Source organism: Dreissena polymorpha, chromosome 4 (assembly GCF_020536995.1).
Source record: "Dreissena polymorpha isolate Duluth1 chromosome 4, UMN_Dpol_1.0, whole genome shotgun sequence".
NCBI classification, from domain to species: Eukaryota; Metazoa; Mollusca; class Bivalvia; order Myida; family Dreissenidae; genus Dreissena; species Dreissena polymorpha.
This window is the reverse complement of record NC_068358.1, coordinates 109,298,845-109,322,766: the sequence shown is the minus strand read 5'-3', so window position 1 is coordinate 109,322,766 and position 23,922 is coordinate 109,298,845. Positions and strand designations below refer to the sequence as shown.

The 23,922-nt window shown below is 34.8% G+C and overlaps 1 protein-coding gene across 6 annotated transcripts; it reads right to left on the bottom strand.

Annotated features, from left to right (window-relative positions):
* Nucleotides 1–11,068: 11,068 nt before the first annotated feature.
* Nucleotides 11,069–23,377, bottom strand: LOC127876669 (uncharacterized). Of its 6 annotated transcripts, none has more exons than XM_052422031.1 (5): nucleotides 23,277–23,377; nucleotides 20,967–21,066; nucleotides 19,464–19,993; nucleotides 13,539–13,656; nucleotides 11,069–13,010 (listed from the first exon to the last, which is right to left on the bottom strand). In XM_052422031.1, exons 3-5 carry the CDS (start codon nucleotides 19,740–19,742, stop codon nucleotides 12,514–12,516), a joined length of 894 nt encoding a protein of 297 aa, XP_052277991.1. In that variant the 5' UTR covers nucleotides 19,743–19,993; nucleotides 20,967–21,066; nucleotides 23,277–23,377; the 3' UTR covers nucleotides 11,069–12,513. The 6 variants fall into 6 exon arrangements, with proteins under 6 accessions (XP_052277991.1, XP_052277992.1, XP_052277994.1 ...); XM_052422032.1 differs by having other exon boundaries at nucleotides 19,464–19,861; XM_052422034.1 differs by having other exon boundaries at nucleotides 20,978–21,066.
* Between the last annotated feature and the right edge of the window lie 545 nt (nucleotides 23,378–23,922).

Genomic DNA, 23,922 nt, shown 5'->3' with positions numbered 1-23,922 from the left:
TTTATAAATGTAAGCATCCGGAGACAGAAATAGTCTATGACATGACCTAGAACACGCAAGGTGATGGTCACTCTATCAACACAGAACACGTTAACCGAATGCCACGCGTTCGAGGTACGGATTGTTTCTTATTGTACAATCAAAGGGGGTAATAACGTGACAAAGAAGATGGCGACGTTCATGCCGAGACAGTTATTTTTCGCGTTTTATACCCTTTATTACTTTAGGTAATTATGCAAATGCCGTTCACTTTCGAGCAATATCGACAAGAAAGTCATAAGCGTTTATATCCGATTAATATTCGCTCTTTATCATACCGCTGCATTGATATCTGCCTGATATAACGCTGTCTGATATATTTTTTTATATCAGTTCACAGGAAGTTCTAATATCAATCGATAATAGGAGATAGGTCATGTTACTCGGAATCAATTATAAAGTAAGCATTGTTAGTAAAATCGATTCAGATTCAACAAAACAAATAATTTGATACCAGGATGCAATATATTTTAAACACAAAGTGGAACACAAACGACAAAAAAGCATATTTTTTCCGCTATAAATGCAGCTTTTAAGCGATTTTTTCCATTATTTCTTTAAAATAAGAGGTATGATCAACAGAAAACAACAGGTAACTCTCTGATCTTTTGTAATATATCAGCGTCGCACGAATAAAATAACGGCTCGGAAGCCTCAACGTTAAATTATTCTAAGCTTTGCCTGATGTTACAAGAAGATGAGGACCTGTTATTCTCTATATATCTCGACTATACTCTCTGCGAAATTGCTTAGCGGGTCATAAAATTAAACCCTCTGCGCAGAGATTTGACTGGAACCAGTATAGCTGAATCAAATCCTTGCCTTCATATCCAACCACGTGATGATAGCCATGCCACGTGATACAATCATTGCGTCTTGCAGTATCAACGACATGGCTAACAATGTGTACTCCGAAGAAGAAAATTCTTTGTTTTACCGGAAAAAGAATCATAGTATAATGAACACATTTCTTATATATTAGGTCGTATATTTAAGGACTTTCTATTAACAATTAAAGAGACACAAATTAATTTTGGTGTTTGTGGTCAAAATAGGTTTTAACGGCAAAATTCAATCTGCTTCGGAAATTGTTTGAAAAAAAACTTCACATTTGAGTGATGGCATACAATTACCAGATTTGGTTCGATTTAAGCGTTGCATAGTCTCACCATAACCACCAAATTATATGTTACTATGAAGCGTAGTAAACATGCTCCTAGACAAACACCTGCTAGGCGCTCACTCGTTGACACGGCCAGACCACCTTCAAAGGAAACTCCAGAAGTAGTTAGTGTTGGTCTTGTTGTACTCATACAAATGTAAGTGATCATGACAATGCGGCCACATCCAATGGATCAGATCATAACTTCACAACAATTTTAGTAACACAGGCATTAAACCGAATGCCACTTAGTATTACATATTCTGGATTTGTATCGTACAATATGCTTTGTTCAGGTTGCTGACATCTTTATTGAGTTGGTTACTTATATATTTACAAATATACATATTTTTCTTTATAGAATGTGTACTATATATTCTGTACAGATTTGGGTTTTACGTATATACGTTACAAAATAAAAAAAAGTATGACAAGGAATATTATCTTCCAATTGTAAGTCATGTGATGAGTCATATATCGTGCATTGGCGCCACCCTCCTGACCTAAGCCCCACGTCTTTGGCATTGGTTCCATCTGGAAAACTACAAAAAAAATATCTATAAGATCCGCAAAAGGTCCATGTGTTGTTGCATGTAGTAACTAGTATATGTTAAACGCAATCGTTTGACATCATTAGCGTATCAATCTGTTGGACACTTTCTAGTCACACAGGCAAAAAGTTGCTTTCAAAACTCCACCATGGCACAACTTGTAAAGGTCCCCACGTTTCCAAATGGGTTGTGATTATATGTTTCTGTACATGTGTGGATGAAATAATCTTCGCTTAATCGCACTGCAATGCCCAATTTTGAAAATAATGCAAAATATGTTGTTGTTTTACATTGTTATAAAATCTACTCGCTCTGTAGAATTATCCTTGAAATTTCAAAACATCCGATCTTTAGCGCCACCTCGGACGTAGCTCATTAAATTATGCATCGCAAAAAAGAGATGGCCCGCGTGATTAACGGCCGTGACTGTATCCCTTTTAAACACAATTTTAATTTAATTATGTTTTTAGGGTTGTCAAATATATTATAGAAATCGGTACATGATATTAAGTGTGAATGTTTGGGCCTTATAATTACATGTAAGAATTGTAACTTAGTATCATGCATGTAGTGTTCGTTTTCTTTACTTTAGCAGTGTGGTAATTTGCGTTTCTCGGCTGTGAATAATTTGATCGCGAATAATACTTTGTCACTATCAATCGATGATTTTAGTGTTTTATTGCAGTGTGTAGGCATTGTCATACCAACCACATTTATCGGTTCCTACGGTGTACTCCTCCACAATCAAATCGTGGCAAGTTTTTTAAGAGATTGATGATGGAAACCGGGTGTAATCCTCGGAGAAAGTGTGCTTTTCAAGCATAATATTGTCTAAACATGTTTAATTATATGTTTTCATGGTGTAAGAACCCAATGATGAAATAAAAATAAAATTAGAATTTTATTGCCTTTCCCAATTTTCACGTTTTTTTGAAACATTATGGAGAATATATATAAAGCAATGAGACATATAGGGCTGCTTTATCCTTATGATGTGATTGAATAACTATGACACTAACAAAATAGGATGCTGCGATAATGGTTTTTCACCCTAATGTCGAGGTGAAACAAGTAATCATAAGGCATTATAGAAAATAGTGTATGTTGAAACCATACAATAATTAAGTTAATTATTACTGAAATATCACTGGAATTCTTAAATATTTTGCAATGTGATATATCAAATATTGAACGGTAGTCACTTAGAATTGAAATCAAACATAAAATAAAAAATTTACATTTCATGTGTTGACATGACGTGTGATGACCCGAAAAATACGATATAAGAAGTTTTTTAATTGTTGGACTCCTTGAAATCTGTCCGGACGCCTAAATTTCAAAAGTAAGGAGTCCTTTTGGACTCCTTACTCAGGTAAGTTAGTGTCGAACACTGGTGAATGTGGTGTGTCTTGACCTTTTTATAGAAAGTACACACTCAAAGTCAAGCACACAGCCACAACAACAACATCCACCATCATGAAAAAGTGCACGATTTCAGCATAATGTTTTATAAAATGTTTAGCGTCTCAATATAAAGTAGTATGCAGAGACAGAGTAGGCAATGGCGAAAGTGGGATGTGGCTGTCTCACATGTCATCAATAGGGTCCGGGTGCCACAACCAAAATGTATAATGACATAATAATGTTATTCTTGCATAAAGCATTATTAACAATAGCATGATTACATATTAATGATATAGATGTATTATACCACATATTTTGCCATTTCATAAAACAAGTATTGCATTCATGTTAAGGATATTACAGTATTAAACAAGGCCATAATATCATGTGAATATCATTCAAACAAAATACAGCATGTAGTTACGATACCCCAGTACAATAAAAGGTGCATGTGGCATAGTGCAATATGATTGAACTCTTATATAACAAGCAGTTTTCAGCTAGTTTGCTTTTTACACTGGCAAGGTACTAAGTACTGTGCATCTCATAAACAGTCCAGGCACCAACAACTTCACAACTTCACACAGTCATTTTTAGCTTATATATTTAAAAAACGAGCTATTGACTCATCACCTGAGTGTCGGCGTCCGGTTAAGTTTTGTGTTTAGGTCCACTATTATCATAAAGTACCAAAGCTATTGCATTCACACATGGCACACTTACTTACTATCATAAGGGGACTGTGTAGGCAAAGTAATGTAACTCTGACTGGCATTTTGACAGAATAATGGCCCTTTTTATACTTAGAAAATTTAAAATTTGGTTAAGTTTTGTGTTTTGGTCCACTTTACTCCTAAAGCATCATAGCTATTACTATCAGACTTTGAACACTAGCTAACTTTCATAAGGGGATTGTGCAGGCAAAGTTATGTAACTCTGACTGGCATTTTGACAGAATTATGGCCCCTTTTATACTTAAAAAATTGAAAATTTGGTTAGGTTTTGTGTTTTGGTCCACTTTACTCCTAAAGTATCATAGCTATTACTTTCAGACTTGGAACACTTGCTAACTATCATAAGGGGATTGTGCAGGCAAAGTTATGTAACTCTGACTGGCATTTTGACAGAATTATGGCCCCTTTTATACTTAAAAAATTGAAAATTTTGTTTAGTTTGTGTTTTGGTCCACTTTACTCCTAACAGGCCTCGACACTAACGGTGGTCCGGGGACCCGAGGCCCCCAGATTTTGGCGAGGACCACCAGTTCTTTCAAGCTGGGTGGTCCTCCGGGAACCCTAAATTTATAGAACCACTTTGTCTTGATTGACCTTTGAATTTTTAAAAGTGCCTACAATGTTTAAAGAGCGGCGTATAAAAAAAATCGGTAAAATATTATCCGAAAATGTACTGAGAATCGAAAGCACGCGACTGAGCATTAGCGGCCAGCGTCTGTCAGTTGTAAATATTGATTTTCGACGATGTAAGCGACCTACAGTGCAGAGTATATTGAAATCACTGAAGCGTGTAAGTGTTACAAACGGTGTTTTTACTGCTATTGTCAAGTTTTATGGGGGTTATTATCGGATTATTATGATATTGAGCCAAAAAAAAAAGTAACACTGGGACAAACCGTCACGACGATCAGTTATTATAATAATTATAAGGGCCGCTATTTCTTTAATCAAAACCATAGGCGATCGGGCTGGCAAAAGCATGTAAATTGTAATTTCTCCACAAAAACACATGCCGGTATACACAATTTTTCTACAGGTATTTGTGAGCATTTCTGTTTAATAGTTCCATTATTATAACGACCTTGGAAGGATATAATTTGATTAAGATACCAACAATTTCTGAAATAAAAAGTATATCGTTCACTTGGTAGTATATTTCGGATATGTTAAAATTCGGACCTTTAAAGATAGTGACATGTATGTGTTTGTTGTTGATAGTTTGTAAAAAAAAATATGCTTTATGTTATTTCAGGCTACTAGAATAGATGGTGGTAATTATCTGGGCCTTTCTGTCAGGAAATAGGCGTGAAAAACTATAATTTAATTGATCCTGGAAATCATCTACCACTAACAGAAAACGTTTTAACAACAGAAGCTGATGTATGACATGTCCAAATGACCATATATAACTGTTTAACAAATTAAGTGAGATGATTTATTTTCTGATGTTTTATATTTCTTTTCTCCCTTTCAAATGATGTAAATTGGTGTGATTCTATGTTAAAATAATTAATTTTGAAACATTTAGGCAGCATACTGTTTAATACATTAAAGTTAACATTGTTATATTATTTTGGTTATCTGTGTTGTTTATCAAGTTGAAAAAATGGTATTTATATACAAATAAAGCTAATTAAGACTTACGAAGGTATGACAAATGAAGGTACTTATTGTTTTTTATGTAATAATATATTTTTTAAAGTGATAATATAGGCAATGACATAAATGTAGTAAGGTTTCTTTAAATGATTGTTCTTATTAATAAGGTTGGAATAATAAACAGTTTTCACAGCGCAAAAAAGTTGCAACAAGTTTTGTTGGGCCAGTGAAACCCGTGAATGCGCGTAATTGCCTTTTATTTCTTAAAAGTTTATAATAAGAACTTCCGAAACGCTAAGTTTTGGCGGCGAAGGGCAATGCTGAAGATGATAATGCTGAAGATGATTATGACAAGGATGACGATGCTGATGATATTGATGAAATACATGATATCAAAAGTTTACAAGACAAGGTTAAGAGCTTTTAATGGGTTTGCTTTAAATGGCAACATACTTGAATATAGGAAATAAAAATATGCACTAGTATGCTTCTTGTACTTATTTGCCCTTACGCCGAGAGTAGCTGTGTGTTGAAACAAGAGGGAACCCTAGTTTGGATGAGGGCCACCAAAAATTGAAAGTAGGGTGCCCTCCGGGTACCCTGTCAAAAAAGTTAGTGTCAAGGCCTGCCTAAAGTATCATAGCTATTGCTTTCAGACTTGGAACACTTGCTAACTATCATAAGGGGATTGTGCAGGCAAAGTTATGTAACTCTGACTGGCATTTTGACAGAATTATGGCCCTTTTTTTACTTAGTAACTTTGATTATTTTTTGTTAAATTTTGTGTTTAGACCACTTTACTTCTAAAATATCAAGGCTATTGCTTTCAAGCTTCAAATACTGTCTTACTATTGTGAGGGTATTGTACCTTGCAAATTGAATTTGACCTTGACCTTTGAATGACCCTGACCCTCAATGTCAAAGTATTAAATTTTGCTAAAATTGCCATAACTTCTTTATTTATGATCAGATTTGATTCATACTTTGACAAAACAACACTTGCCTGACATACCACAATAGACTTCACCCAAATCATCCCTCACGCCCCACCCCAGAATCATTCCCCCCCCCCCTCAAATAAAATAAATATTTTGTTTTTTCCATTTTCTTCTTATTTTTGAAAGATCATCTAATAAATGACCACACCCCACACAATACCCCCTCTTACCTCCTACACTATTAGCACTAGAACATTGACACTTAAGCACATGGTAGCTAAGCCAATATGTGCGACAGTGCACTATTTGGAATTTTTATCTTACCCCTTGGTAAAAAGTTATGGGGATTGGGATGGGCCGGGTCGGAGATTTTCACTCATTTGTTTAGGTTATTTTACATCAACTTCTTCATTTGTACACCGATTCACTGTTAAATGATACTGAACTTTTTTATGACAATACGGTTAATCTCAACTATGCATGGCCCAATAACCAACACTGGGGCGCCCCACCCACATAGACCACGCCCCATTCTGCAAAATTAGCCCAAAGCCTGATCGCCAATCCGATGAAATCACGGCTCTGGCGATAGAAAAATTGAAAATAGATTGCCTGAATTGCGATGGAAAAAAATCAAAGCAAATAAACCAATTAATAATCAATTTACGCATTTCAGGTGTAAATTCTTACAGTGACAACGCTTGATTACTTCCCTTAGTTTTCTATCATTAGTGATTTCCCTTAGATGTTATAGTGAGTGTAAAGTCTGGCTCGGGGGTTTAAAATGTCCTAATACTTTTGGTAAACTGAACTTGCATTCTACCCCGATAAATGAAATAATAGTGCGAGGGTTAAGTAAACCGGCTGAATGTCTTTATTAAATAATACCGTTGAAATTACGAAATAACCCTAACAGTGTGTATCATTCATATGATTAATAATGAAAATAACATTGCAAAATATTGTCATGACCCCATGTTGACATTTTTATTAAATAGGTCACGAGAACATGTTTGTTTTTATGACCATGTTTTACATTTTAACCCTATGTCAAATGTAATTTCTTATTGCATTCAAACTAAACATCTTATTATCAATATCTACTATGCTTAATTTACCGTTTGTATGGTTCATATCCGTGTAAAATCCATTTTTGTTGGTGATTACAATCACATGTTTGGATAGACGCCATATTTAAAGGAAGTGACTTTTGACCTTTTGTTGAATTATGGGTAGTGTACATTGACGACCTCTGTAAAACTTTCAGCAGACGGTTTTATCTTGCATTTTCGCAGTACATTTCTTCGTCATGCGGAGGTTTGATTTTTATCAAATAATTACAGTCATGTGTATTTATATGTTCTAAACCTTATTATTATACTCAAAGAAACATTTCCAGTCATTTTAATGAAGTTTTTATTGTTTAAACTTAAGACGGTAACTCTGTTTATTTTGAGGTGATCGGTTACGCTCGGAAGACGCGCGGATGGTGCGCGGTTGAGTTATTGCTCGGATTAATGTTATGACTGCGCAAGGCTCGGACCTGCTCGGAGCCTTAATATATAAACCCTGTTAATTTCACACTCAAGGACTCTGATTTTTTTGGAATTAAAGGCACATTCTTATTACTAAATTTTTCTCTAATAAATATTATTTTTAGGCATTTTCATTAAAAGTAAGTTAGAAACATTATTCATATTTTTGCATATAATAGAGTTTTTGAATAAGATTTAAGACTAAGGTATAGGGATATTTAATCCTACAGTTTTAAGATTGATTGAGCATTGTAAATGTGAGTTTGAGAATTGTATTATTTATGATAAATTGTTGAATGCATTGATGTACTATTGATGCAAGTTAGTAATGAATAAACATGTATTGAATTTTATTTGGTTGTTTATTATAATTATTATTTGAGAGTCATTAAATGACTCAGGCTATTATCTTCAGTTTATTTTAACAGAGTCCATTTTATTTTAAAATGTTTAAATACAACTTAATGAAAGAAAAGTTGGTTTAACACCAAGAGTAGGCCCGCTATCACATTGCGTTAAGGAAAAGAAAAAGAAGAACCGCTCGGCTCGTTACAATATTGTAAAAAATTCTCAGTGTCAGATGTGATGGAATAATAGTTTGAAACCTGGATTATTGGTTTGTTTACAATCTTACCCCCATTGCAATTTATATATAACGACTGGTGTCTGGCTATAAAAAACTTTCCTCTGGCTATGATATTTTCAAAGTTTCATAGCCACATTGGCAATGAAGACAAAAAACTTAGTTTTGCAGACTGCCACGCCCACCCAAAATTTTGTTTTAACATAACTTCTTCATTATTCACCAATTGAATTCAAGGTAATACTTCACATCTCTTATGACAACACGGTCTATCTCGACCATCCATGTCCACGTTACCCACCCCGGGGCCGCACCAAAATAGGCCTTGCCCACCCGAAATTGCCGTTTAATATAACATCTATGCGGCGTGAGGACACGCGTCGGCCTCTGCCGCGCCATTTTTCAAGTTTGAAACGCTCTCGAGTTCATTTCCTGGAACTAGAACCAGTACTTGGTGACTATGGGGGAAATCTAAAGAACGCTCCCACAGTGGAGATCAAACCCGTGACCTCCCGATCGCTAGGCGGACACTATATCCACTACACCACTGCGGCCTACTTACTTATTAGCAACCTCTGGCGCAGATACCGACCAAATCACATCACTCCTGAATGGTTACTTACTTATTAACATCCACTGCCACAGCTACCAATCAAATTAAATCATCCCTGAATGGTTACGTATGCTAATTGGGTCATTGTCAACCTGAAATGGCCCACAAGTCATCCGGGGTGACTAAAAGCCGATTCATGTCACGTGGTCTAAGTGTAACGGATTATTTATAAATGCAAAAAGATACGCTCAATCGGAATTTTGTTAAAGAATTTGAAGTTCTAGACTTGGCAGAATTTTCTGACCATGCAGCTCTATAGTTTAGTTTGAATATGAAAAATCACACCAAAAAGACAATTGTTATAATTTTAGAATATCCAAACATTGCAGTTTGTGCATTAAAAACATTGTATGACTTTTAAAATACAACAAGTTTCTATAAGTGTGACTATTGGATATATACTCCAGAAACAAAACAATATTTAAATGAAAGTATTTACTACAATTATATTCATTCATTTTTTCAAGTATGTAAATAATTCGATTATATAGTTTAAAGAATCATCAAACAAATGCCTAAGTAATGGTTGAAACTTATTTAAGTGCAACATATTTAATGAATACCTTTAACTTAAAACACTGCACTGATTAAATGATTGAATAAAAATTTTATTTAACCAAAACGTATGATATATTTTAGGATAAACTTGTACCCGCAAAGTCAACATGGCTGAATACGTATGATTTTAAATAAAATTGATCAGAGAACATACATATGTAGTTCGCAAAGAAAGGCAACCACACTTAGCACAAGTTAAGATGCACCAAGGGGAACTTACTGCTATTTATTCATTTTGAGAGTTTGGGGGAAGGGTTCATCTTAACATATCATCTTTGACTATCATACATGAATGCGTTACTGTTAAAATATTGGAATGTATTGCTGTTGCTAGCAAACCTTAATGCTGTTATTGCGCATGTGCATACTTCTATATGCGTTGCATTACAACGGTCGCCCAGAGTATATTCTTCATTGTCAGATAAAAGTTGAATACGACAACATCAGCGCCGCAAGAAGTAAATCAAGAATAAGAAGCAATGCTTTTAATTTATAGACAAATGTCATGCTTTAACAATAGTGAATACTTTACTAAATATCCCGTGGCTAGTCCCGTAGAAGATAAGGGCACAGTAACAGATGTTAACATTATACATATACAAGTTCATATATATGACTGTTTGCATGAACTTATTTCGTGATTGCATTCATGCTCATGAAGTTGAAGTCATATCACACATACTTTACATAATCACGCGTTTTCTAGTAAAGATTGGCACAACTAAGTGACTTTTCAGAAATTGAAGCATGGCATTATACCAGGTAGCGCTGTGCTTACATTTGCCTTACCCGCATTTGTGAGCAGTTTATCATAACACACGGTATAATGAAAGATCACAATGAGCAATCTGTGCTATCAGGAACTAAAATGGACAACTGTGCCAGACAAACAAATGTCCTCTTTTATTGTGTCAAATAATGATGAGAAATTGGGTGAAATATTTGGGTTTTCTTTATGTACGAAATATTGACAAGTATATCAGTAGCGAGTATGCATTAACAACAAAGGGGTTACAATGCTGTTGACACAAGCCTTAGGCTGTATTTGCATTATTTATTATTTGTACCACAACGCTCATTAACGTGTGCATACTTGAATAGTGACTTCTCCAGATTGTAATTCAGCCAATTAGAAATAAGCACGTATATCACTTGCTGATAGAATTATACAATTCAATATGTTATATTGCTTCATATCCAAAATGTAAGCTGTGCACATATTCACGACTCAAATGATACAAATAAGCAATTTCTATTTTGGAGATCATTTATTTAAATAAAGAAACGCAGGGAATTAATACCTACATATTTATTTATTGAGGTACCAGATTGCAATAAATTATAAGTGTGTGTGTTGTTTGACTACTTTAATGCGTCATAAATCACATAACTATTGAAATTATTAAATTTAAATAACATATAGATACAGTAAAACACAAGCAGGATGTCAATTCATAGAATAATTCTCTTGGTGAAATTATAACCATTCAACTTGGTGAATTTATAACTGATTCACAAAATATTCGAGTAGCAAACAAGTGATATTAAAAAAACTAAATGCTAAAGTTTAATTTTGATACAAATATACGTTTTGCGGCAATCCCTTTGATACACTCATTTTATTTACATATTATAACTTCAAAACGCACACAATACAATCGTTTTTTTTTAATATACACAATTATTTCATACGTGGACTTTATTGTTGGCTCCTGCCAGTCAACTGACTTCAGAGTTTTCATAAGAATTACAAATCACTTACTAAAGATACCCATAATTATTTTAATACTCTATGATGACTTTGACAATCCTTGCTACCTAAACATAGACATTATCGATCAAAATCTTGGCAAGTCCCTTTAGTCATGTGATACTTAACAAATCGATCCTTTGCGATTTAGGAAAATGCTGCTGATCATAAAATATTTTCTGACTTTGTCCATTTATACAAAGGTCTTAAAGAAAAATTGTATCGATCTTTTCCCAAACACATTTGTTTTTTTTTACAACAAACTAGAGCTAACAATAAGTTATTAATATCCCGAAAGTTGACATTCGACATTCATATAAAATGAAATTCTCGGTATAGTATTTGGGTATTTTAAAGGCTTTAAAGGCGACATTGTATTATTAATCTTCGTTTTTTTTTAAATATCAATATGATGTTAAGTGTTGAATATATGTAGATAGCATATTTCAAAACAGGTAAGTTATCATGCAATGAAACAATATATTCCCATGGTAAATTGCTTCACAGTTATTTATATAATATCTTAGTACATATTTTAAAAATTTGCCACATCATATGTCATATAAAAAGGAAAAGAAATTGTGCAAAAATGACACAATAATAAGAAGCGGTTTTCCATTCTGAATTCCTCAAAGCTTTTGAAATAGATTATGTTTATGAATGGATGCATTTTTGATCGGTTTACCAAAATATTAATAAATAAGTTTATGCAGCTAAGTTGTTTCCAGTACACACATTCAGATTGTCTATACACCTCAGAGTTCTTCAACCTTCCCGATTTATGTTTATATTTAACGAGATAAAAAGTATTTAAATACTCTTCTTAATAATATAATTGTCGTAATTGTCATGCAAATCATACAGTTATTACTATAAATAACAGATCTAACTAGCTTTGCTTACTGTTTATTTGAAAGCCACGTTTATCATTTATCATTGCCTTTGTTCATACGATAGCGTTAGAAGCCTCGTGCATTTTAACAGGGACAAAAACATTGGTGGGACGGAAAACACGGGTGTTTAACATTTACATTTATTGGTGGAGAATTATGTATACCACTGTTCAATTAATTTTAAATTGTGTTCCTTTTCTCTTCTAAAAACATTTAAATTGTCTCTAAGCCATCCAAATGATGAAGCCATTTGCAACGTGTTAGATGCATTCTTGTCGTGAAAAAATCCATGGTGCTCCATGAGACTAACCACGTATGAGAGAGGTCTATTGTTGATATGTGCCAGCCCTCCCTGACCTGGTCTAGCCCAGCTGATAATGATTCCTTCCCTGCTGTGCCTCACAATGTTAGCTATATAGACTGGTTCGTATGATTTTGGGATGTGTTCTGCGACCTCGAGAGATATGATCCAGTCGTACATGGAAATTCCGTATTGTGGTACGGTAAGATCCATGAACCTGACGCGCCCCTCGCTCGTCTCTTCACAATAGGGGGCGCCGTCGTATGCGTCATATGAAGACACGTCACCCAGTTTTAAGAGCTCGCGTTTGTAGGCGCCAGGACCATCACCGAAGCTGCCGACTTTTTTGCCTAAATCATAGACAAACAATTGCATGCTTTGAAATTGTATAGCTGACGAAAACAACAGTTAACCCTTTTATGCCTAGCGTCTAGAAAATGAGCCTTGGCAAACAGCGTAGACCCAGATGAGGCATGACGCGGCGTCGCATCAGGGTCTTCGCTGTTTGCTAAAAGCAATTTCTGTAAGAAATATTCTAAATATAAAAATAAAAATATAGTAGACATTCCTAATTTTGGAAATTCGTTGATCAAATTTATAAGGATGGGAGAGTCCACTAGGCATAAATGGGTTAATACGCGAACTGTTTGACTCTGGGTAAACGCGTACGAAAAGTTTATGAATCAGAGTGACAATATAAATTACAATCTCAATCTACAACATTAATAATAAACAGCGCCTATTGACGACCGAGGAATGATGCCAAATCTTGCTAAACATGTAAATTTCAATAGAACACCGTGGTTTTCAAATATACAACGACTTGTAGAGATAAGAAGCTGGCATAAAATATCTTCAATCAACGAAATATTGGTTACCCTTTAGAAATGTGGTAAGTTTCTTGATAAGAGGCATATCGGTCATGTGTTCTCCACCGTCCTCTGAGCTCGCTTTCTTGCACCAACCGCCGGCCGAGTTGGTCTTACTTTCCTCTTTCTGAAATAAGTTTCGTTTTGAGAAAACTTGGCTTAATGCATGTGCGTCAAGTGTCGTCCCTGCTTAGCCTATGCAGGCCGCACCGGCTTATCAGGGACGACACATGCTGCCTTAATTGGATTTTCGTTAAGAACGGAATTCCCTAAACGAAAAATGTTTGAAAAAAGAAAGTGTCGTCCTTGATAAGCCTGTGCGGAATGCACACGCTTATCTTGGGCGATACTTTACGCCCGTGCATGCAGTCCAAGTTTCACAGAACGTGGCTAAATAATAAACATGAATGCTAGTTCATTGTTTTGTGCTCTGGCACCTTCCTAAATTTCTATTAAACCATTCTTGTTTGTGTTGTTAATGGTGCGTTTGTTTTAAAATATATTCGTTATTTCAATATATGTTTGTGTTAACATCTTTTGTTAACGGGTATTTATTAATATTGAATACGTTATAAGTTTTTATTCACTTCATTTTCATTACAAGATTTAAAATAATATGATGTGTATTTCGACAGATAAAATATTTATTATCGTTTTATTAAAACATACAATGCATACTATTTTCTTCGTTAAGACATAATCTCACAAACGTTTTAAAACATGACATTTTGACACGTTCCTATCAACATTCATTAAATAGGTTAGGAAAATTCAATTTAACTCTCTACCGTTTTCTTATAATTCATTAGACTCAAAATGTCTGTACCAGTAAGTTAGCTTTCACAACTCAATGGTATGATTAACAAAAACTTTTCGAAATGGTATTTCTTCTTGATAATTCAGAGAAAATTAAGTAAAAACTTTATGTAGTCAATATATTTCATTCTTATATACGACAAGTATGTTATTCATTATTAAAGTGCCTGTCTTCCGTGCATTTGAACGTTTGCATCTGTTTATCTGAAATCGGTTATTGTCACTTAAATCAGATATAAGAGAACATGTAGTCGCCGCTTAAGTGAATAGCTATACATTTGAGCCGTGCTCTGTTAAAGGGATGTGCGTAAAGTGCCGTCCCAGTTGAGTCTGTGCAGTCTGCACAGGCTAATTAGAGACGACACTTTCCGCCGAAACTGTATTTTTGCCAAGGAGAGACTTTCTTTAAACAGAAAATATCATAAAATCGGAAAGTGTCGTCCCAGATTAGCCTATGCTGAGTGACATTTTACGCACATGTATTAGACCCCTTTTTCATAGAGCACGGTACATTTTGATTATATCCCGGACATAACACTTACTTTTGTTTCAAGACGTATGAACGAATAGTTCTCAACTTACTGTTGGACGTAGCTAAATGACGTAAGTTAAAGGGAGACTAATAACAGGGAAGTAATAGAGACTGCTTACAAGCCATTCTAGGCACTTCACAAGTCAATCTGCGCTGTTCACAAGCCAATCTAGGCGGTTTACATGCAAATCTGTGCGGTTCAGAAGCCAACTAAGACGACTCACAAGTCATTTAAGACTGTTTACAAGCAAACAAAGACAATGCAAAGGACAATCCTGGCGGTTCACAGTTCAGATGGTCGGTTCACAAATGCGCCGCGCTCTGAAAAATCAGGTATAAATGCATATGAAAAAAGTATTGTCCCAGATAAGCCTGTGCAGTCCGCACAGCACGACACTTTCCGATGTTCAAAATTAGTGCGTTTTTTAAATACAGTTTTTGCGGAAAGTGTCATCCCTGATAGGCCTATGCGAACTCCAAAGGCTAAACTGGGACGACACTTCCGCACATACATGAAGCTCGATTTTCCAGAGTGCGGCCCATAGATCTAATAAACCCCGTTTCGACTCATAGATCTAACGAACCCCGTTTTGACTCATAGATCTAATGAACCCCGTTTTGACTCATAGATCTAATGAACTCCGCTGTACCAACTTATCTTGTCTGTTTCAATTGATTCATTAGCTGTTGACTAAATATATGTCGAAGATATGTGCCTTTTGGCATCCAAAAACTGTGTCTAACTGTGATACTACAAGGATTGCTTATAAAAAGTATTAAAACAATCACTAATTGCATGAGCCAGGATTGCCGTATGGTCTAAGCGATAGACTTTTACTTCAGGGGTCAGTGGTTCGAGCCCAGTTGAAGGTTACGTTTTTTCTTTCTTTAATTTTATTCTTAATTTTAACTGGAGCTTTTTAGATCCAATGTTTACATTTATCAATATAAAGCATTTAATGACAAACTTCAGTACAAGTCAAAATCTGTGAAAAGGTCCCATAAAAGCAAATGGGTAAATTATTACAGATTGGCTTTTTAGTCAATATGCTTGAATGTACAAAAGTTAAGACATGTACATGTAATGACAAACTTCAAAATTTACAATACTACGTGAACTGGTCCCTTTAAGCCAGTTGACTCAAGTAAGTAAGAATGAAATCAGCTTCAGTGATAATACACCCGATATATTTTGTGTAATGGTTATATAAAAAAAAGACCTTTCTGTTAATTGAATAAAGAACAGCTTTTAATCGATTAATATAAGTCTCTGACAAAAACGCAAAAACAAACAGAGATTTAAAGGCGGGTTATTTTTCTGGTCTCATTTTATCTCTTTTTATCTCTTTTATCTCTTACATTTTTACTCAGAAAAGCACTGTATAAAATTGAGCGAAGTAATACAAATTAATAAGTTATGATTTAAAAGACTTGTTCGAAGTTTGGAAAAATAACAAATATCCAAGAATCATCCAATATTAAACATATTTAAATTATATTTAAACAAGAGAAACAAACAACTCGCTTGATAAAGAAAAATGATTAAGGGAAAATAGTTCATCAAATTCGGTAAAAAAAAATTAAGCGTTAGTAAAGCTTCACATCTTTACTTTGAAACAATATATATCTTTAACACAATACATTCGGCGTATATCATGATTCTGAATTTAAAGGTTGACACTTCAAATATCAAAATAATTCAATAGAAAAAAAGGTAGAATTGTTGTAGTGGTTGTCAATTTTTTATCCCTTATCAACCGCATTGAATGTTTGTTTATGTATTAAATGTCAAATGCATGTTAAATTAGTTTATAAATCAAAACATAGTATACATCATATCATGTATATTTCCTTGTATTTGCACAATATTAGACATGTACAAAATATGGATGATTACATACATATATATTGAAACTGCACGTTTTTGGAAAGCAAATATGAATGATACTGCATCAGATCATCCTCACATGGTATAAACTATATTCAACATTAAATCACAACTGAAACATTTGGTATTTTTCATTTCAACGTATTCCTTTCACATGTTGTTTTTCAATACGTATATAACTAGGATAGTTTCCGATATGACATTGGAGTCAAACTGCATTATTTATACAATATAAAGAAGTGAAACTCCAGCTGCTGGAGCAGTATTGAATTTTCATTTAAACAATTAGTTGGTCCTTTATTTAAGGCAAGTGACCGATTGCCAAAACAGTACAAAACAGCACAATACAGCACAATACAAACCAACATAAACACAAAATATGAATAAAGCTGGGGTCACCGCCTTGGAACGGTCAATGCAAAGCATTGGGGGTTTAAACCTGGTTATAGAGCGCTCAACCTCACACTTGGCCCAGCAATATTCATAATACATTTAAGTGTAAATAAAATTTAACGTCATAGCATTGTAACTCAAATTAAACAATAATAAAAGGGAATTAAAACGCATTCAATTTAATTACTATTTAATTACTCAATTGCATTGAAGATACAAGAGTAACAGAATTACAACTTTTTGACGAACGATCAAATAAAACTATTAACAATTGTCAACTACATTCCTTCTTTATAGAAAAGATTTGAGAATATAGAATCATAGAGTTAATATCTCAGATAATCATCACGCAAATACAGGAAGAAGCAGCAATAATGGGTGTAAAAATCCCATATTACATAGCTTGGTTGTTTATGTGACTGCTAAACAAATTAAAAATATTTAAATCAAACAAGAAACGACTATCAAAGAGAAAATATAAATAAAATGGAACGTTATAAACCCAATGACCTATGCATGTAGATTACAACTGGGAAAGTCGGTCGTATGACGTCACAAAAATCCATAATGACATAATGACGTGAACAAATTCCAAGGGCAGTACTAAATAAAACTATTAATGGGGCTGTGCTACTAATAAAACAAGTTTAGGTGATTTAATATTAAGAAGCAAATGAATAAAAATAGTAATTCCATTAAAGCGACATTATTGGAATCAAACAGTATATTGGTGTTTTGACAACTGAAGACAGAAATGATTTGATGTACGATTTGAGTCCAAATGTAGTTTACGTGCAGATTTGTTCATACGACACAATGACACAATTTTATTCAACAGTGAAAAATGCCTATAATGTAGTATTCATGCAGATTTGTTCATACGACACAATGACACAATTTTATTTAACAGTGAAAAATGCCTATAATATCACTAATGATTCCAAATTTTAAGGGAAGAAAGATATAGTGAATCGAAAACCATCAAACACGTGTTTTTAAGTACATAAGCATCGTATCCTTTTGATAAAAACAAGTTCATAAAATTGAAAAGTTTAATATGAACATTTAGTTTAACATATTTTAATTTTCGGACACGTTTCAAAACATGCAATTGTCGTTAGCGTATTCTGGAGAGGAAAGTGTACATTACTTTGTCTGGAATGCTGTCTTATCACACCGTTTAATCGCCTCCAGCGACGGCTGTGGATCAGGCGACGACTGAGATACTGTATACATGTCGGTGGAAAGCGGAGTGTAGGTATTTCCCTATTCTTTATATTTTACGTATTAGTTTGAGCAGGATTGAGTGTGTTCTTTGAGGGTCTAAGTAAGAAGAACTTTGTGAACGTACACACAATTACCAACTTAACAGTTCTGAGAGGGGAATAACGTCCGCATCTCATCACGCCATTGTTACATTGTCTCAGTCGAATACATGAGCAAAATTTTATTTTCGTAGCCGTTATCATGACCATCTAATAATTAGTCACATCCGTTAGCATGAGCCGTTTTTCAAAACCCACTTGAATTTAATAGTTGATAAAAAATGTGTTCATGTGGGATGCGGTAATTTGGAATAACCGAAATAACATGATTAAAGATTTCACTAAAATGTTTTTTATATTTATCTTTGGTATAAATCCTGTTAAATTAGAGTTTGACTGAGAGAGTGGTGAGTTTTGTTTGATTTTTTACCACATTCTAACGGATTTCTTGAAAAGTAAGCAACTAGGATGGAAGGGATTACGTTCACAAAGTTCCTCTCACTTAGGCTCTCAAAGAACACACTCAAACCTGCTCAATCCAATATGTATATTATAAAAAATAGGGAAATACTTTCTCTCCGCTTTCCACCGCCATGTATACAGTATCTCAGTCGTCGCCTGATCCACAGTCGTCGCTGGAGGCTTTTAAACGCTGTGCTTATGCAAAACATATACTCGATGTATAACAGATGATCCAGATCTCGCGGGAGGTAATAGCCGCAAATACATGCAAACAATTATCAAATAATGATGACACAATATTTATAAATTTATTAATGTGCCGTGCTCTGTGAAAATGGGGTTTAATGTATGTGCGTAAAGTGTCGTCCCAGATTAGCATGTGCAGTCCGCACAGGCTAATCAAGGACGACACTATCCGCCTAAGCTAGATTTTTGCTAAGAAGAGACTTTCTTTAAACAGAAAATATCAGAAAAGCGATCCGCAGTCCGCACAGGCTAATCAGGGACGACACTTTCTGCTTTTATGATATTGTCTGTTAAAAGAAAGTCTCTTCTAAGCAAAAACAATTGCTATTTACCTCACAATCCATGCGTCCAAGCGTCTGCTTCATTTCGTTGAGGTCTTTAGACAGTTTATTCCTTTCATCCCTCAATGTATTTTGAAGCGATACACTTTCATCGTCATTTGCGACATCAATGCTTCTCCGAAAGAGAGGCTCTCCATAAACGGGTTCCGGCGGTTGGACGCACGATGTTCCACCAAGCAAATCACCAGGTCGTCGCAAAATCACAACCGACAACAACACTACTGCCCCTACCATTCCAGCAACAACTCCGAGTTGAATTCTCGATCTCATGACGCAGGTATCAATAACACATGTAACAACATATGATTAAATGCACAATATTTACGTTCCATACACGTGGCATGTACACTGATTACTGTCCGTGTCCATTCGCAACGATCCACAGAATTCTGCTTAAGTAAAACAGATATAACTGTGGGAAATTTCATAAGTCATGTAAATGGCTGGTTTCCATTATTTAAGTCCATAACATGTAAATTCAAAGGGAGTAAATGTATCTGGCTCTTGGACCGAGTTTATCACTTTGTATATACACAAGCATTAGCATGAATAAATGAGGGTTTTACGAATATCTAAATCACAATGTACCAACTAATCTTCAATCAATTAATTTAAATGACGTTACTATTTAAACTCCCCTCTTAACCATGTTGACGTACGTTTAAATTGACCACATAATTTTGTTATAGCCTGCCCTTCGTTTGCTTTTATTAGTTTCCCGTCTTATCTGTTACAGCCATGTTTAGATGGGCAATCTTGACAGAGGATAAATGGCAATCTATGTCAAACATTTGCGGTGACATTTAGATTAGAAACCTGAATATACGATGTTAGAACATTCATACACAATATTAAAGGTGCACCGTTGAAAGTATATGGACTATTCTCTGTAAAAAAAACGGGGTTTAATGCATGTTCGTAAAGTGTCGTCCCAGATTAGCCTGTGCAGTACGCTTAGGCTAATCAGGGACGAAACTTTCCGCTTCTATGATATTTTTCGTGTACAGAAAGATATTTCTTCGCAAAAATCCAGTAAAGATGGAAAGTGTCGTACCCGATTAGCCTGTGTGGACTGCACAGGCATATCTTGGACGACACTTTACGCACATGCATTAAACCCCCTTTCACAGAGCGCGGGCATACGCTTTAAATGTTGGATAGGTTAGGTGTTAGATATACATGTAGGTAAACACAATGCAAGAACATATTCATACGTGAACATAAATTACATGAGTCGTGTTCTAAGAAAACTGGGCCTAATGCATGTGCGTAAACAGTCATCCCAGATTAGCCTGTGCAGTTCGCACAGGCTAATCAGGGACGACACTTTCCGCTTTTATTGTATTTTAAGTTTCAAGGAAGTCCCTCCTTACTGAAAATCAAGTTTAGGCGAAAAGTGTCGTCCCTGATTAGCCTGTGCGGACTGCACAGGCTAATCTGTAATGACACTTTACGCACATGCATTATGCCCAGTTTTCTCAGAACACGACACACATGTTTAGTACAGTCGATGATCTGCATGCATCAGACTCGCCTTGGATTGCAGTGTATTTTATTGTCACATTTGTTGTCGTTGTTTGCTGTTTTCATTGACCTAAGAGATGAAGAAAATTGTTTAAATCAAGCAGTTCATCTTTGCAATAAGAATGAGCAATACAATACAAAAAAGCACGTGTGAATGCGTCCATTTAAACTGTAAAATATATAGATATTGTTTACTTCCTTATCGTATAAAAAACTAAAATACTTAAAATAGATTAACTTTCGAACACAGAATACATTAATGTGTTGCACATTAACACCATCTACAGTTTATTTTATAAATTATGTATATCTTTCTGGTACAACGTTTAATATGAATCTCAGAGCGGTGAAACTATTTTCCAACGGCAGGTTACAGTGAAGTCTTTACATAGTTAGAACATTTATTTAAAAATAGAAGTTTCTAAGATAAGTTTTCTACTACCGGACAGCAGAAAGTCGTAGGAAGGCCAAAACATACACGTAAGAACAACATAGCTAAATCGGTGGAATGACCTAGCTAACTCGGGGGAACAACCTAGCTTACTCGGGGAACGACATAGCTAACTCAGTTGAATGACCTAGCTAACTATGGGGTACGACCTAGCTAACTCAGGGGACCGACAAAGCTAACTCAGTTGAATGACCTAGCTAACTCTGGGGTATGACCTAGCTAACTCAGGGGAACGACATAGCTAATTCAGTTGAATGACCTAGCTAACTCTGGGGTACGACCTAGCTAACTCGGGGGATCGACATATCTAACTCGGTGGAACGACATATTTAACTTGGTGGAATGAGATCACTAACTCGCTGCAGGACATTATTAACTTTTTAGACTTTCAGAAAAAAAACGCAAAACAGTTGTTTTTAGAGAAAATAAAATTATGAGACTATCCCTTGTATTATTAGTTTTTAATCATGCATTACACACTATTCATTACGATTCACTAGTCAAGTCGTGAGTTTCCTACGACTTGTAATGTCGGAACTGCAAATAAGTTTTCGCGTTCCCACGACTAACTATAAGCTTTCCCTTGAGTAAGCTTTGTCGTTGCCAACACGAAGTCGTTACCATATGTGTGTATAACAGTTCACAACTCTAGACATATATACTGTATCATTTCGTGAGTGAATTATTAAAACCCAGTCATAAAACGTGTGGACATACGACAATAAAAAACCGTCGGAAACCTAACGAACCTAACGAGTCGTGGTGTGATATTGCATAGTCATTACAGTTAAGTTACCCAAGTAACGATACTGGTTTTCTCACATCAAAGTAAATGAGAATGAAACAGTCAATATTGATTTCACAACCCATGATGTCACATAACGCCTATAAAACTCATCACGATAGTGAAGCGTATTAATTTCCCACAAGATTATTTTCCATAATTCTTCTTTAAGGTATGTAGGTAGCGTAATTATATTTTTGTTTCGTAATTATATATTAAGTATCTTATGACACATTCTAATTGATCCGCGTAATGCAAAAATGGTTCCAATGACATTTGCTGCTAGCGTAATTCCAGACCGTACTGCGCATGCGCGATGTCTGATTCGGAGCTGCCATTTCCGGTATGAATAACGTAAGGTTATTTGGTCTTATTGTTACAGTATACAAAATATTCGTGTTATGTAGGCTGTACTCTCTAAAAGAATATCATCGTTCACTCGAAGGATTACACTTTTAAACTATTGTTGTGGTGGAATCTTTTGGAGATAGTGGTAGGGCATGAATAGATGCTCACTACTAAATCCCTGAAATATGATAAACTTAATGACTTTAGTAAAACACTTCACTGAAAAAGTTACATTCCAGTACAATACGGTCGAAAAAAAGACTGCAAACTGCAAAGGCAGTCGATTTTGATTATTGTCAAGTTCTTGCATGGTTTTGTACATGACATTTCCTTTTTATTGCATAAATACTGTTTCGCTCTTAATGCTGAGCACAACAATGTGAAATTTCAGTGCGAAAAGGGTCTAATTGACAGTTTTTCAAATAACTTTTTTGTTTGTGAAAATTAAAAAGTTTATGTTTAAAATGTGCCAAAAACAGACTATTTTGCATCAAACTTGAAATTATATAGCCTTGGCTTTATTGTTTGAAGTGTTAATCTGATACAGTTTAAAAACCTTCTCCTGTAAAATTTTGAAAAATGCACGTTTCGCTTTCACCCCTCAGCCTTCGAATTGTTCATCAACATTTGTTTTAGACACACATTTATCAAATGAATACTTATTTTAATTGTGAAATAAAACTCATCTAGTAATTACCTTCACGACAGCGGTATCCAATTGATGGCTTGCTATTATCGACCTTCTGTCCTGACGAGAAATGAAATATAAATTAAAGTGATGTAAGCACAAATTCTACGTCATCATATAATGTTAGTTTAAATTTTATGATGTCATTGATGACGTTTCTACAACTTGTTTTACTACCACCATGGTTTTGCGTGATTTTTCAACAACGGTTAAAAGGAAGATCATTTTATGAAATGCATGTTACGTGCTCAAATGAAATGAATGAATAACCGTCAAAATGATTCGTTGTTAAGGGTTACAGCAAATAAATTAAATTTTAAACGTTGTTTTATACATTTATAAGGGGGTCGATATTGACAGACTTTTGACAAAAATGGGTCTTATTTCAACGCCCTTCCTTCGCCATCAACAAATAAGTTTTATAACAAAATACATCGGGGTTAGAAATAGGTAATAAACTAATTATTTTATTTGTTAGGACATGTCCACCCAAATTTACGTAAGAAAACGCTTTTAAAGTAGTAGTAGTAGTAGTAGTAGTAGTAGTAGTAGTAGTAGTAGTAGTAGTAGTAGTAGAGAAGTAGTAGTAGTAGTAGTAGTAGTAGTAGTAGTAGTAGTAGTAGTAGTAGTAGTAGTAGTAGTAGTAGTAGTAGTT